The sequence below is a fragment of the Pholcus phalangioides genome, unplaced genomic scaffold (genome assembly GCF_987345545.1).
Source record: "Pholcus phalangioides strain wild (caught in Gottingen) unplaced genomic scaffold, Ppha-v1.0 ptg000015l_1, whole genome shotgun sequence".
NCBI classification, from domain to species: domain Eukaryota; kingdom Metazoa; phylum Arthropoda; class Arachnida; order Araneae; family Pholcidae; genus Pholcus; species Pholcus phalangioides.
In genome coordinates, this window is record NW_028301608.1 from 117025237 (window position 1) to 117043047 (window position 17811).

At 32.8% G+C, this 17811-nt stretch overlaps 1 protein-coding gene across 1 annotated transcript in view; it reads left to right on the forward strand.

Annotated features, from left to right (window-relative positions):
- Zip99C (Zinc transporter Zip99C) overlaps positions 1-17811 on the forward strand; it is a 53004-nt gene that overhangs the window by 27854 nt on the left and 7339 nt on the right. The window contains exons 4-8 of the mRNA XM_089245290.1: positions 36-287; positions 3811-3900; positions 8101-8214; positions 11431-11500; positions 15613-15712. Of these exons, the coding sequence (XP_089101416.1) occupies positions 36-287; positions 3811-3900; positions 8101-8214; positions 11431-11500; positions 15613-15712 (626 nt within the window). The remainder of the gene's footprint in view (positions 1-35; positions 288-3810; positions 3901-8100; positions 8215-11430; positions 11501-15612; positions 15713-17811) is intronic.

Consider the following 17811-nt stretch of genomic DNA (forward strand, 5'->3'; position numbering starts at 1 on the left):
ATAATTTCCAAACATATTTTTCATTCCCAACATAGAGTCCATCTTCTAAAGAAGAAAGTGTAAATAATTTTTCTGAGGACTGCTATGACAAGGTGACAGTTGGTCCAAGTTGTAATGGTAGAGTCACTGGTGACAATGAGGGAATCGAATCCAGCAATTCGTGCTATCAGAGGAAGTCTCAGCCCAATGGACATCACAGAATTATGACAAGCAGCCAGAATGGTGCAGCGACAAAAATGAAGATGACAAATAGTGCAACAACAGTTAAAGCTGCTGCACCAATTCATGTGAGTGATTGGTTGTTTTTGGGCGATTGAATTTTTAAAAGTAACTTATTAAACAGAGGATAAAAACTGAGTATGCAAATCAATTGATAAATTTATGAAATCCCTCCATACATATCATGACTAGGGATACGCAAATTTGGCAAAATTTTTTTTTTATAATCAGAAATTTTACATTTATTCACAAAAAAAGATGTTTGAAATCAGAAATTTCGCATTTGTTCACAATAATGAATTCCAAATGAAAAAAAATTCACCTTTGTTCACACACACACACGCACACGAAGAACAACTCGAATAAATGAAACGGTTTAAATAAAAAATTTCGCATTTAAAAAAAAAGTATCTCTATTTTCTATTAATTTAACCTTATTTTTCAAATGCTTGCATCATTTTTCGAAATTCAAAAAAGTTGCATATACACTTTTGGTTGGTCGGGTACACTTATAACATAACCGGTGGATAAAAAATACAGTTGTCAAATCCTTAAAATTTGGCCCATTCACGTATATACTTTTTAATCTCTGTTATACCCTGCTTAAAACATACACACGCTGTAAATATAACAAACCAAAAAAAATAATCCAGGTATAATACTGCAAAAAAAACCCCCAAAATTATATAGTCAAAAACACAGCCCCCCCCCCCTTCTTCATATTCTATTATATAGTCAAAAACACAGCCTTTTATGGACAACATTCCTTGTATACGGGTGATATCTTAGACCTAAATTTTTTTCAATAAATGCGAAAATACATGGATGGAATAGTTACACTTCTTAATCAACAGATAGCACTAAATATTATAATTGACAAACTTTAGTGCCACCTGTCGATAATAAATATAACTGTTTTGGCAATAAAATTTTTGACATTTAATAGTTCTTGTCTTCCTGTGCAGAACTGTATCGTCTATGCTTTTCGAATTATATGGAAGTTTTACTTGTTTTTATAACTTTGTGATCTTTTTTTATTTATGGTCTCAATTCAAGTTGAAATTGGTGGCCAATTCAAGTTATTATTAGTTACTCACAAGTATTGAGAAAAATTACGACTTTACACTTCAAAAAGTATAAATTACCTAGATTTCGCGAAAAAGTAGTAAAAAAATCAATTTCATCATTTATTTGTCAAAGTTGGCAAAAATTTTGCATTTATTTCATAAATTTAGCATTTATCGCGGTTATTTCGTAAATACAAAATTTACGTATCCCTAATCATGACCCTCACATTCTGCAGCTGAGCTACCAGGCTAGGATCTTGGCAGACTCCTCTATAGTGAATTTACAATGTGAGAAAACAAAGTACAGTAGACGTTCGTTATAATAACTATCCGTTATAACAACTCTTACATTATAATGACCATTACTACAGGTCCCAAATTTTTCCATGTTTCTGCCATGTGATTTTTTTATCCAATATAAATACCAGTAAATATCATTCAATCCATTACAGTTACTGATCTTATCTCAGTCTCCCATTTTTTTAGAGGGCAACTCTAAAATTTTTGTAATCTAGATACACACTAAGACTTGGATACACATGCACCCTTCTAGCACAACTCATTTGGTAGTAAATTGCACTAGACATAAGTTGTTCTCGGTTTGAAAGAAAGGAAGTCCTATCCCTAGGGGTATTGGAAGTGTTTTGAACATTGGGGTGCTCGCTTTCAGCTTTATATAACAAACTCTGATTTTTTAATCAATTTTGGGGGGTGCTCAGACCAGTGTTACAAATTACCATGATGCTCGAGCACACGCAGCATCTCTGGTTCTGACGCCACTGCCTACCTTTCCCCCCTTTACTTGGTCCAGTGACGAGCCTAAATTATCTGGATTCCAGGGTTACCAATTGGAAAAAAAACCCTTCCCTGCCGAACATTTTGGTGCTCTCTCTGAGGCCATATTATTATATAAATATATAATAATCTATGCACAAGATGGCAGCACTACACATAACAAGCATTACAGAGAAACAACAAAACTTCACTTTGTTGGGGGGGGGTGTGGGCGGGGTGCATGTATGGTGTAGTAGTAGTAGGTAGGGCCTCCAAAAAATGGCTCGGGGATCCATGATGTTCATAAGTCAGCCACCTCGTTGGGCAATTTGCCTGTTGTGGCGTTGTATTTGTATATTTATGTCAACAAAGGAGTGCAATTTAGAAACAAATTCACTAGTTTGGTCAAATTTAGAAACAAAAATCACATCAAGTAAAATTTTATATGTTAGAAAAAAAAAAAACCAACAATGTGCAGCATGTAAATAAGTGTTCAACCATTACAGTATTTATGAACCACACACGCACAAGATATATATATATATATATATATATATATATTTCTGGTGGTAATATATTGTAGAATAAAAAATATAATGCCTTAAAAACTAAAAGAAAAAATTATCAAAAAGTGACGAAAAAATTATATTAAAATAACATAACAAATTTTTTGGAAACTGAACCAGTCATTATATTAACTGGAGGTCAAAGAGAAAAAACTGTATAGTATCTATTGCAAATCACATTCATTCTCAACATTAGATTTCATCAAATTTCTGAAAGACAGGATAAACTTCTCTCAACATCATCAACAGATGTTATTGGTAATACTTGGAGGGGAGATCTGATTTATTCACTGCTAACTCTTCAATTTCAGTCGTTTCTGTAAAGACACCAAGGTGTAAAAAAATTTTTCCTAGTCCACTTTTTTCTCCATTTCTTCAAATTTCATGGTAGCAAATTGGCCTACCCCACTTTTAGCACACTGATATTATCAACAGCATCGATAAGCTACATACTTTTCTGCAAGGACTACTAAACTACACATGTACCTTGTCCACATTCCTCTGAAAACTTCTAACAAATTGGTACATGTGCATGCATGTGTTGTGAACCTGATGCCAAGTTTGTTTCTGCGTAATGCTTGTTATGTGTATTCATTGAGGTATTCGCTAATGGAAACCTCTCTCTCAACATCCCATATATGATCAGAATTTCTTGCATTCTCTTTCATTTATTATTTGGTTAAGTGAGACCAGCTCTTGGAATTTTTAGTGAATGTTTAATTTACCTGGAAGTGATTCTATATAAATTTTGTTTGTCATCTGTAAAGGAAGATACAAGTTAAGTGATGAAAGTAATGTTTTTTTTTTTTAATTTTTCTATCCTACTTTTTATTTTGAAAAAACTTCAAAAGTGAAAAATACCCTAAAAATGCCTTAAAACCTGGAAAAATGCCTTAAAAGTGAAAAAGTATTGAAAAATGCAAAAAAAATTGAAAAAGAAAAAAAACGCAAATTTCAACATCTGGGATCTGGTTATAACCAATGATTTTCCTACATTAAAACAACATTTGGGTTTGCCATAAGCTGTGGCTACTGTAATAAACATGAAACTTGGTAGCAAAACTGAAAAGACAAAAACCTAAAGCATTCTAGATGTGTAGAAAATAGTCTGAACTATTTTTATAGCACTATTGTTCAAATAGCTCGATCATTGTTTCAAATTATTACTTTTATTTTTTTTCCAGATTGCTGGTTATTTGAACTTGATGGCCAACAGTATAGACAACTTCACTCATGGATTAGCTGTGGCAGCAAGTTTTCTAGTCAGTTGCAAGGTAAAAGAAGAGCTTTCACATTCAAAAACATTTCATACTCACTGTTAATTTTTGATACGGGGCCGTTCAAGTATTACGTCAGCAAATGTTTAGCCATTTTTGATCCTCTCTTCCCCCATGTCAGCAAAAGTCAGCAAAGCTCTGACCCCCATGTCAGCGAAATTTCGTCAGCACCACCTGTCGTCCCCCACCTCCTAATGCATATTGGTGGGATCAGAGACGTACGTGGGAGGGAGGGGGGCATAAGGGGCTCATGCACTCCCCCAGAAGAAAATTTATTTTTTTAATGTAAAAAAGTATTTTTTTTTAAATTAAAATTTCAAAAGAAAATACCTTTATATGTATAAGCATAATCTTATAATCCATTTCTGTTAATTTCAATGCTATTTGAAGGCTAAGAACTCAAAATTTCTTTTTAAGAAATTCATTGTGACCCACCCTTTAAGGCATATATGTAAACCCTTGACCTGCGGACCAAATGTGGCCCTGAAAGTTATCTGTGGCCCACTCACTCAAACCTAATTTTGTGAAAATGAACTAAGGGGCACATTTACACATAGCTTAAATGACCCGTGGCACAATTCCTGAACATTTAAGCAGCTGTGGTGCATTCACAGATCACTTAAGTAACCAGTGGTACAGTTCCAGAACACTTAAGCGATCCATGGCATGTTTAGAGATCACTTGAGTGACATGTGACAGAGTTTTAGAGCACTTAAGCTGCCCCAGTGTAGTTCTACATCGCTGATGTTACCCCCCACGGCACATTTCCTAATTATTTAAGTGATCCGTGGCATAATTACGGATCACTTGAGTGATGGGTGGCGCAGTTCCAGAGCATTTAAGTGGCCCAGGCATATTTCCAGAGTACTTGAAGGATCCGCCAAACATTTAGAGATCACTAAAGTGAATCTGTAGGGGACTATTATTAGGGAGAATGTCAGTTCAGGTGCCCACAAACTAGCGAAAGGTTTTTTCTCAATTTTGGCGCACCGAGTAAGATGCTATTAAGAATATTTCATATTTTTATAAAGGTTGGTTGATGACGTATGCATAATCTAAATCCCATCCCCCTTGTCATCAAAAGTGAGCAAATCGGAAACTCTCCCGTCAATGCTGACATAATACTTGAATGACTCCTAAAGCATAAGTAGCTTTTTTTTATCAGCTGGGGGAATAGGCGCGATTCGTACTGTACTGTAAGAATGAATAGATCTGCTTGTGTCAGGGCTTCCACTTGTCCTACTTTTCTTAGTTTTTGGTTAAAATGTCCTACTTTCTTGGTTTTGTCCTACTTTTCCTACCTTTTTGTGAAATCCTATCAACAAAATTTATGTAATTGATTTTAATTGAAGAGGGAATCATAAATATATTGCGAAATGTTACAAATGCTGTAGATTGCAATTAATGATTCTGTCAAAGCACAAATTGTATGTTTTTTAAGGTTATTTAGGGAGGGGGATGTATTTACCTTTTGGTTTATTAATTTTTAATTTGCTTAGTTTGAGGATGTAACAAGTAGAGTAGTAATTAAAACTTGCATCTGGATGGAAAAAATAATTTCGTATTTACTATTCATGGTCTTGGAGAGTAAGTAGCATTTATTATTCAAAATTATGGTGCACGTTTGTGCTCAGATGGCAAAATGTAACAAGTCACTTTTTCTAAATTTCACGAGGGCAAATTTGTAAAAAGTATTTTTCAAAAATGTGATACGGTGGCTTTTTGACTTATTGCAATTTGCCTTTGTTGGTTTCTCATAAACTGAAAGAGATAGACAAAATTTTGTCACCTTTTAAAATTTTGACGAACAAGACTTCAGAATGTGAACAACTCAATGTTTTGGGAAAAGTGACTTGTGACATTTTGCCATCAGACCACAGATTTTGTGTATAGGAGAAACAACAGTTTGCATTATAAAACAGTTGGACACATATGCCTATTCTAGGTTTGCAGCATTCAGTTTTCTGTATTTTTAGGGCATGCAGAGGCATAAACAATACATACAATGCTCAGCAAAGAGCTAGAAATGAAAGGGCTTCATTTGTCAAAAACGATTCCACTGGCATTGAACAGTAAAATGTAAATAAATCGCTTTAAAAAAAGATTGACGAGACAATAAAACCATCTGGTTTACCTTGGCTTATACTTACAGTGGACTGTGTAATTTACATTGTGCTTTTGAAAGTGGTCTTGAAAGAGCACCATTCTTAAAAAACTTACATGTCTTCATAATTTGCTGTGCATTGTCGAAGAGAGTTAATAGACTGGGCTGCGGAAGAGATGCCAAAAAAGAATGTAATTTATATTGTGGGGAGAGACAGAAAAGAATTATCTTGGGTTGCTAGTACCTTGTTTTGGTGAAAAAATTATTTTTATAATCATCATTATTTATGTCATTTTGCTTTGGCTCGAGTCACTCTTACAAGATACTAAAATAGTGCTATAAAAAAAATAATTTACGAATTTTTTTTTTATATTATCCTATGATTATGTTGTCTAAGGGGGATACCCACACCTATCCTACTTTTTAGTTCTACTTTTTCGAATTTTTTGAGTGGGAACCCTTGGCTAGTGTATATTTTATTTAGCATTACTAGCATTGTTACACAATATGATAATTATATTGTTATATGGTGTCGCAGGGATTTTTTCTCCCATGGGGTTGTGAATAAATGGAATAGCTTATTACATTTATTCATAACAATGGGGAAGGGGGAGGGATCATAAATTCTAACACGATTGACACATAAAAAAAATACGATAAACATATTGGGATAAATCGAGATGTGATCCATACTTAGATGAGACAAGCATGATTTTTATGGACAGTATGTGTATGTATATTTTATCATAATTATTGGTGTTTTATTGTGCTCTTATTGTGTTGCGGTATTTTTGATATATTTCAGATATATCAAAATATATTCCACATCCATATTTCTATGGGCATCTTCTTTTCAGCCACCTTGTTGGACATCTTAGGGCTCATTCAAGTATTATGCCAGCATCGAGGGGGGAAGGAGATTTCGGATTTGCTGACTTTGGATGACACGGGAGAAAGGAGCATGAAGGTTGCTTACGTCAGCACCCACCCATTTTTGAAGATATGAAATGTTCTAAGCTGCTGACGAGGGGGGGGGGGGGTCAAAGACAGCTGAAAATCTGCTTACGTAATACTTGAATGGCCCCTTATCTGGATTATCTGTGGCATTTGTATATAGGAGTTATTACAGACCTTTATTATGATTTTTTGCAAGAAAAGAGAGATTTTTAAATTGGATAATTGTGTTGATATTTTGAATATTAAAAAAAGACGGAAAATTTTGGTTGCAAAATAATGTAGGAAATTTGATTGGGAGACTGGAGGTGTTTGGTTATAAAAATTTACAAATTTCGTCACCATTGATGCAACACTTCAGATTTCAACAATGAACTGGTAAGCCGATACTAACTTTGAACATGTGAGCTAAAATTTTGACTTTTTTAATGATCAAATAATGCCACTTGACATTTTTTTTTTTTAAATTGGGAACATCTTGAAACAAAGACAAAAACAAGTTCGTTGTGATAGTTTTTTAGTTAAGCATCACAATTCTGAGTTTCTAGTTTCTTGACACCATTCATTAGGCCTTGAAGTTATGTTTATGTGACTATTTGAGTGAAAGTAAATTTTATTTTATGCATCTGATAATGCCTGTATGTTCAGTTTAAACATGCTAAGACATTATGGAAACTTCGGCTTGAGCATATATTCCAATTCAAATCTTGGCATTCTAAAGCAAATGCATCAGTGTACAATTTGACAAGTAAATTTTGAGGAACTTTTATGAACTTCCATTATTTTGTATGAAAATTCACTTCAATACTTGTCATAAATTCTTAAACAGATTACCTAGGCTGAATCAACACAGGCTCTAGAAAAAGAGGTTTTATGCATGAAGTTTGATTATAGGAAAATGAAATACAACATGTTGGAACGTCTGTAGTTCAATTCACAAACTGTATTCACAACAGAAAACTATTAACATTCACTAATATTCAAATTTATTCAGAATAAACTTATACGTGATTGACTTATGTTTTATATTATATATTTAAGGTCAGACAGATAGGTTTTCAAATAGGTTTTTGTTTATATCATTTGTCTTTGGACATTTCTAAAATTTAAAATTTGTGGTTTCATATTGCATTTTACAGATGGGAGTGTTGACTACATTTGCCATTCTCATTCATGAAATCCCTCATGAAATTGGAGACTTTGCTATACTGCTGAAATCAGGGTTTCATCCACTGACAGCAGCCAAAGCACAGGTAAATTTGCATATATTAATTAATCAATGTTAATGATCCATTATTATTTGACTATTTTGAAGTAGTATATGTACATGCATCAGACAGGATTCATATTGAGGTAGTATAGACATGAATATTTTCCATGTCTTTCAAGAAAGTGTGTCTTCCTTTCTTTTTCAAACCCTACATGGCAATTTCAGAAGCTACTACACCAGGTAAAATCAAGAACGATTGCTTTTGATGGCTGCAAAGAGGTGGTTGATATAAAAAAATATTTTCACTGTGACCACTTAGTTGCTTTTCAATGAAAAGCTGTAGGTGTGAATTTTTTTCTCAATTCTCTACATCAGTGTTTCTGAACCTATAGTCCACAACAGTGGCATAGGGGATCTGCAAGCAGTCTTGATAAAATTATTCACTCATTGTAATTGATTTTGGTAATATTCATAATGAGTTCAAATAAAATTATACCTTCATACCTATATACCATCAAGGAGAATGCAGGAAATTGCAATCGTAACTACGGAATATAACAAAAGTTTACCAAAAATTGAAATTTATTTGCTTTAAATGCAATTTGCTAATTACTGCTGAAATTGCTGAAGGGTGTAGGAAAAAAAGGACTGCTACAAATTGCAGTAAGCAAACATGTATTTCACAAAAATATTCAAATGATATGCTGACCATATTTCATTGTGAAAAAATTTTATAAGATGGGAACTTAAATAATAATACATAAAATGTGAGACATTTCCAATTGTCATCAAAATCCTTGTCAGAAGTAGGCACAATTGCAATTAAAACTCCAAAAAATTCAGGACAAAACGTTAAGCTTAACAAACATGTGAGATGAATTTTTTGCCATAATTATCATCATATAATTTATATTATAAAAATGCTGTGTATTTGACTTCGGTAAATATAAAAAAATTAAAATAAGTATCATTGAAAAAAAAAAACAGGACAAATGTACAAAAAAATCGGAACAACAAAAATTACATACATGTCTCATAATATTGGACACAAGTGGTCCATCAAATTGCTTTAGACATTTTACCGGTCCTTGTTTTCAGGAAGGTTGAGAAACACTGCTTTATACAGTAAAGCACAGATGTTGAACATTTTAACAGATAAACTAGAGATTTCTCGCAATCAAAGGTGTACATATTCCAAATCCTCCTAGATCAGTGTTTCGCAACTTCCGGGCCATGACATCAATCTTACCAGGCTGCAAGAATATTAATTATAAGAATATTAATTACCCTTTCATTTCTCAAAGTATTTCCATGAATAAATGATTGGTTTATTTCATCATTGTGAAACATATTATTCGAATTTTTCAGTCTAAAAATCACACAAGGGAGATAGATGAAAAACCTTCCTATAGTTCTAGAACAAAGACTTCCAGCTGCAACCATAAATTATAGGAATTTGGAGGATCCCTCTTTCCCTATCGCACTGAAAATCATTTGTTTTGTTGCAAGGCCCCAAGGAAAGAAAACACGTCTCTTCAAGGGGGAATAGTTGTGTGTGATTTGGAATTTCCAGTCAATAGAAAACCACCTTCAACCACTGAACCTGCTATTTATGACCAGCGGTAAAAACCTCAAGCAGTCCTATTATAATGATGGAGTATATATTCACCTGTTCTCATGGGTGGCAAATGTTTGCGACTAACCAGTGAAGCACCTGCTGTATACAGAAAATATTGTGTTTTGAATCAGTCATCAAGGTGCACGTAGCTACTGGTGATAACGAATATTGTTTTCTTTGCAAGAATGTTGCAAGAGTTTTCATTTCGATTTTTTCCAATGTCATATTTTTCATTTTTTCAAATGATAGGTTCACAAATTAAAATTTCTGTTAAAAAATAGAGAAGTTTTCAAATTTTAGAGTAGAAAAATCCCGTGCTCAAGGTTTTGAAATTGATTAAGTTACACAATTTAACACAAGCATCTATCACGAATATACCGAAATGAGTGTTTCTCCTAAAACTGAACATTTTCTGCCCTTCAGCTGACTTTTATGGTGAATTACAATATGGAAATTTTTATTCCTAACATTACCTTCTTTCTATTGAATACAAAATTTGATCATACAATATATTTTACACTAAATTATTGAAAGTGCTAATTATAAGTGTTGCATCAATGTCAGCACAAATAAATTTAATTGCCCGCTGTGAGTGAAAACTTGGTATTTTTGCCAAGTATGTGAAATTATTCTATAAAATTCAATAAGACGTTTCGATTGATTTGTGATAAATTAGATTTTCTAATGAGACAGAGGCATCGAAATGAAGAAAACATTGAGGGGCTGAAAGTTGCCATTTGTCCCGTATATACAGGCTCAAGCTCTTATGCAGGAGAGGGAGTGGAGCATTGCATTGTATATTCATTAATTATTGGTGGCTCAGCCCCCTCATAAAATTTATTGGGGTGCTCAAGCAGCCTCAGCACCCAGGTTCTGGTACCTATGCAATGAGGATGTTTACTGCAGTTGCTGATGAAAAGCTTCATTTATGTTTTGACTTCTCCACACATTATTAATACAGTACCAAAAAGAAAAAAAAGTTACATCAGTCCTTAAGGTAATAATGGATTCAATTTATAAAAAGGACTTTAATTAATTAAAAGGGTTTAAATTAATTTATCAGTTAGTTAAAAGGGTTAAATTAATTTATCAATTAGTTAAAAGAATTTAATTAATTAATCAAATAATTAGCTCATAGTTAAAGGTAATTGGTTGTTTATCAGTTATCTTATGAACGAGTAAACTATTCCAGACTGGGCTGTAGACTCATACAAATTTGATTCACTGGGCCATGGTTCCAAAACTATTGGGAACAACTGTCCTAGATGAAGACTAAATTACAGGCTTTGCTCACAACACATCAAGGAAAGAGGCTTTAATGTCGCAATGAACATGGGAAAGAAAAGTTGGTAGTCTCCATTGGAAATCAAGCTTGGTCCTTTTGCAATCTGTGCAAGTGCACCAACTAGTAACAAATTTGGAAAAACAAATTTTCTTTCACAGTAACGTGACTTTCTTTCCCAAATTTGTCTCTGCATTAATATCCAGTGAGTTTCTTTGATATCCACAAAGCATTTGAAAATCTGCTGTAACTAAACAATTGAGACAAACTGAAAAAAGTATGAATGCATCGTTCTTTTCGTATCTGTGAATCATATTTTTTTATTATAGGTAATCTATACCATTAGATTTTTTTTTTAGATATCAACAGCTACTATTGGAGTGGCTGGTGTTATTGTTGCCTTATCTGCAGAATCTATCGATAGAGTTGGTAAGGATTTAATTTTAAATTATTTTATACTATTGAAGGTAGTGTTGGAAAATGAATACTGTTGTTGTATTAAATTAATTATATGAACTGTGTTCAATATGAAAAATATTAAAATGTTTATGTTGTCAATTGAGTGGTTTTTTTTTGCTGCTGTCATTCAAGACTTCATTTTCCATTATTTGAATATTACTAGAACATCAGCTGATGCCTATTACAGGTGTTGAAGAGAATTGAGACCAAAATAAAACTACCGTATATACTCGTGTATAAGCCAAGTTTTTTTTGTGGAAAAATTCGTTCCTCAAGTGGGGGGGTCGGCTTATACTCGGGTCATTTTTTGATGAGAAAATTTTGACCCCACAATCAGTAGTCATTTTTATACCAGTGTTCGAGAAACCGGCATTATATTGGTATGGGATATGTTCAAACCCCACGGAACCGATGTCAAATCCGAGGCAAAGAAATCGAAAACATCATTGGCTTTGATACCAGGTGGGGTAATGTCGACTGGAAAGCCTTATGTGCGCATCGACAAGTCTTTCTAAGATTATTTGAGGAATTTGTGGATCGAATGGATGGGTTCCGATGATAAAGAAACTACAAAAAAAAGTGGTTGCCTTGAAGAAACCTGACATTGGCCTAGTGTGCCAATGGACACATGAGGCGTGGAATTCTGTTTCCACCGAAATTATCATCAGATCGTTCAAAACGTGTTGCATCAGCAATGCGATGGACGGAACTGCAGATGATATCCTCTTTGAAAATGACAATGGCGATGACAGCCCAGATGAAGATAAAAATGAAGATGCCGGACCCCCGATGAGGATCTGATTACGATGAGCTTGGAGACTCAGAAGAAACGGATTAAAAGGTTTTAATCGTTTTTTATTGTAAATTTCCGTAAACTTAATTTTTCATGAAAATATAAGAATTTTTTTTCTCTGAAATGTATGGATTTTTTGGGGTCGGCTTATACACAGGCTTTCAATTTATTGCGATTTTGGTGGTCCTGAAGTGGGGGGATCGGCTTATATACGAGTCGGCTTATACACGAGTATATATGGTACATACAAAGATCTTTTCACCTGAAAATAGTTTTTTGTTATTTGGAACTCATTTTATTTAGGAAGGGGAGGAGTTTCTTGTTACTTTATTTATGAATTTGGAGACATCATTGCTCATAGCAATTAGATTCAGTGTTTCTTGATATAACTGTTTAACTACTAAGTCTGTGTTTGTACCAGTCTGCATATCTCAAGTAATATCTGGATGGCTTATTTTCAGTATTATTCTCAAGAACTAGTTTTGTATGTAATGGGGAGGATTGAATAGTCATTTTATTTTTGTAAAAATTATGAGGGAAAAGGGACACATATATTGTCATTCTGATTGTGTATGGGAATGTCTTCCTCAAATTTTTTTTTATTTCACGAATACAAACATGTACTACACAAATTCAGACATGTGTTACACTAATACAAACATGTGTTACACCAATACAAACATATAATACACACGCAAAAAAAGGATGTGTACATATTACAAACACTTTGTAGCCTGAAGGGACTGAAAAGTCCTTCCAGCAGGCCTAAAAGAATAAGCTATAGAATTTTTCTTTCTCTTGCAACAGCATTATTATATGTATTAGATATGTGTTCAAATGTATTTTCACTTATCTATATATCTGAATAATTTTCAAAATTAAGTTGCTTTTCGTGAAGCTTAATATAATACAACCATCGTACATCACTTCTCTATCAAGACTTTTTTAAGAATCAAGTATTGATAGTATAAACAGCCTTTTTGTGTATGTTTTCTTTATATCAAATGATGTTTAATCATTAAAAAAAGAGAAAACAGGGATATAAACAATGTCACACTGACTACGTACACTTCGCTTTCTTAGTGGAAAGATTATTTCTGTGCAAGTCATATGCTATGGTCTGATCATGGCCCTCCACATCCTGAAGCAGGACCTTTAGGTTGAGATATTTTTCTGGCCCCAGGCCAGACTTTCATGGGGCCCCCTATATGATGAATTTATAGCTTGAAAAACAAAAAAATGATGAAAATCTTCCCGGGCCCTAGGGATGGAGCCCTGTAAGACCCATTCTTGTGTGGGTCATAGGTCTGAACACTATTATAAGTCACTTTAGCTGTGGTCGAACTATAGTGCCTGACTTGCATTGAAATCATTTTTCCCATTGAGCAGTCTGGAATTAATATTCAGTAATTAACCTAAATGGGATTCACATTCAATGTATAGTGATTATATCATTCCTCTGAAGACATGATGTGTGTTGAAATGCTCAAGCAATTTTTGTTTTTCCCTCTTCAATTTTCAATTTCAAATTTATTTTACAATTTGTGTGAAGACATGTTATATGATACTATTGGCAACCAAGGAGACGAAATGTCCCATACTGGTTGTTACAATGAATAGGTTTATAAAATATAGCTCACTGAAACTATTTTCAGATATGATGGAAAAAAAAACAGTACAAAAAGAAAGATAGTGGTTACAAATAAAAATAGTATAATTAACAGAAAAAAAAATATTACAGATAAATAATAAAGGATATATATATATATATATATATATATATTCTCATGCAACGGGGGGAGGTGCTATAAAAATTAAATATGAATAATATCAACATGAATTCTTAATAGACTTAATATTGACCCCAAATACACAAAAGAAAAAAAAATGAATAACATGTTAATGATATAAATAATAAATATGGAGCCAGCACATGAATTTGTACAGGATTATGGAAGGTGATTTAAAGATATGATTTTATTAAGCATAATGTTAGAGGATGTAATCAGAAATGGGACTCAATGTTAATGAGTTCCAGAAGGTAAAGTTTGAGGCGTTTTTTAAAGGCAGTAAATATGTGCAGTAGTGTCAGTGATTTTTCTGGGTAGATTATTATAGAATTTCGGAATCAGAAAGCAAAAGTGCTTTTTAAGAATATTTTTATGAACTAATGGCAGTGAGTAGATGGCATTTAGACGAGCAGAAGTAGACGTAACGCACTGGGAGAATTCTTAATCGATGAAATTGATCAAATAGAGGGGTAACATAATCATTAGTGATGCATCTGATAGCATTTTTTTGGAGAGAGATAATAGCCTTAATATTAGTTAAATAATCTCCTCCCCAAACTGAGAGACCATACATTAAATATGAATGAAACATTGAATAATAGAATGTTATGAGAAAGTGGTTATTAATGTACGGTTTCAGATAATAGAACTTATATAAAATGAAACGGAGCAGAATTTGAAGGTATTTAATATGCGAATTCCATTTCAAATTTTGGTCAATATGAATGCTAAGGTATTTAATGGATGTTACTTGTTCAAGAGCACGTGCACGAGGTGAAATGCGAACAGACATGGAAAGTTATATCATGGTTGATTTGAGGGAAAAATTTATAAATTTACTTTTTTGTTTCATTTATTTGTAAATCATTACATTGAAACCAATTTCTAATTTTGATGAGGTCATTGTTAATAATGTCAGTGAGTGCCTAATACTCTGTTCCTGAATAAAGTATGACTGTGTCTTATTTGTTTTATTAATGGTTTCCTTCTTTATTGCAAGAAAAATAATCTAAACCATGTTCTTAATGTTATTATTTTAATTAATTAATGTTATTTAATTAATGTTAACAAATGTTAATTAATGTTAACAAATGTTAATTAATGTTAACAAATGTTAATTAATTAATGTTCATAAATGTTATTAATTAATGTTAATAAATGTTATTAATAAATGTTAATTAATTAATGTTCATAAATGTTAATTAATTAATGTTCATAAATGTTATTAATTAATGTTAATAAATGTTATTAATTAATGTTAATAAATGTTATTAATTAATGTTAATAAATGTTATTAATTAATGTTAATAAATGTTTTTAATTAATGTTAATAAATGTTATTAATAAATGTTATTAATGTTAATAAATGTTATTAATGTTAATAAATGTTATTAATTAATGTTTAATTAATGTTATACTTGTTATTCTTGAGTAAGAATTCTTACTCAATGAATAACTCTTCATGTATTTATTGTACTCATCTAAGACCTTGTTTGCAGGTGTATGTACCTCTTATATTTTGCCTTTTACTGCTGGCGGTTTCCTAAATATAGCTTTGGTCAATGTGCTGCCAGACTTACTTAAAGAGAACGATCCCTGGTAAGTGAAGGATGTAATTCTCTAAATTCTTATCTTTTTTTAGTATTTATTCCTCAAAATCTTTGAATTGTCATGTCTGAAACATATTGAAAAAATTTATAAAGTTTCCTATATTATTTTCTTGAATTGCAAGATTTCTCATTTACATTTAAAAATACATGCAGAAAAGTTTGAAAATCAGAATGAAGAATCCAAATGGTAGCTAATAATTCACAATGATATATCATCTGATCATGTTTCTCAAACAATTTTTTGTTCTGTAAAAACAACCATGTATTTTTTTTTAATTTAAAAAAATAGAAGTATATGTTCTAAGTTGAATAATTTAAAAATCAGAGTTTATAAGCTCATGGCAAATTAACTTTAAACTGAAAAATACTGGATGGTCATTGGTAACCTGTTTACTTTTTATGACTGTGATGGTCGTGAATGCATTAAAAAATGAATGTGTGATTACAATGTACTAGTTGCAGTGCCCAATTCAATTAAAATCAGCAGACAACAATGAAATGAAGCAGTTTCCACCATTGCAAGTTTTAATATAATTAGCCCAATAAATGTGTTAAAAAAGTATTAAAATATCTTATCGTAACAACAAAAGATATCACCTTAAGACTAGAAAGGTTTGTGCAATATAGGCTCATCCATAGTATTGACTATGATTATTAGAAGTCTGTACCAAAGCACTACGTTTTTATGCTGCTGGAGTTAACTAAGAATTTGCCAGAAAATTATTATACTCATCAATGGTGAAAATGTCTTCTGAAGACGTCCATTTTGCCAGAGAAAGAGAGACAGGATTGAAGCAAGGGTTATGTTGAGTCCAATCAATGATGATGGAACTATGTTATCTTGAATTATTGACACGCTATGTTATCTTAAATTATTGACACGCTATGTTATCTTGAATTATCGACACGCTATGTTATCTTGAATTATCGACACGCTATGTTATCTTGAATTATCGACACGCTATGTTATCTTGAATTATCGACACGCTATGTTAGGTACTACAAACTTATAGTGCATTTGAGTGCAGGAGCAAAACCGGTGGTTTCCATGAAATGTCTCAGGCCCAGTGCCATCTTAACACCCACTCAGATACGAAAAAATGTCATTATTGTTTGTGCCAACTTAATTTTCTATCCTTGTTGAAAAATGCACAGCAATATGTCTCCTTTATACATGGTATTTCCATCCAAAATGCAAGGGCTGAAAACCGTTCTTGCTTGGCTTGTCAAGAAAGAGACATTTTACCTTTGCGACATTCTACTATAGCAATTATAGAAACTTCATGAACAGCTCACAAGTAAAAATTCAATATTTAGGAGTTGCTTACAAGCCTCACAGCAGAATATGCTAAAATCTGCGAATGAAATCAGTGCTGCCACAGAATAATCTGGAAGAATTTTAAGTAAAGTGTAGAAAAAACTGTTTTGGAAATATTTACTGCAGAATATTTCCTGCAGCTGAGGGCTTGTTGCAGAACAATGCAAAACATTATGCTTTAGGGCTTTGAAGCATCAATGCCAAAACAAGCTCAAAAATACACAATGCGTTTTTATTTAAAAAATATAATAAGCTCTTGTTGCTTTTGAGAACAACACCGCCAAATATAGGTTAAGGTGGCTCTGCTGAGGTCTAAGATTTGAGTTAATTTTAAAATGAATGACACAGCAACTTTTTTTAATGAATATTCTGGCAAAAGGGTGTTAGTTCAAACATAATTTGCATGATATTGGAGACTGTCATAAATGGAAAAATTTCACATTGATCATCTCTGATTTAGCAGAACTTGAATTATTAGTGCTTTACTTTGACACAGCAAACAAATGTTTGCCTCTTGAACAAGCTTTTTTTTATTTATTAATGCCCCAAAGGTCTGAACACATGTTCAGAGTTGCAGCAAAAAGCTTGGTCAACCGGGATAAGCGCACATTTTGAACCCCCCCCCCCACCTCCCGTAATGTTGAAGGAGAGGTGAAAGGGTGAAATTTGCATCCTCTCTAGTCCAGCGTCTGGGACATCAGACCCACCTGCTTCCCCATCCCTAGTTGCAGCTTGATCAATGTTTAGTATGATTTTATCATAGCTGAGCC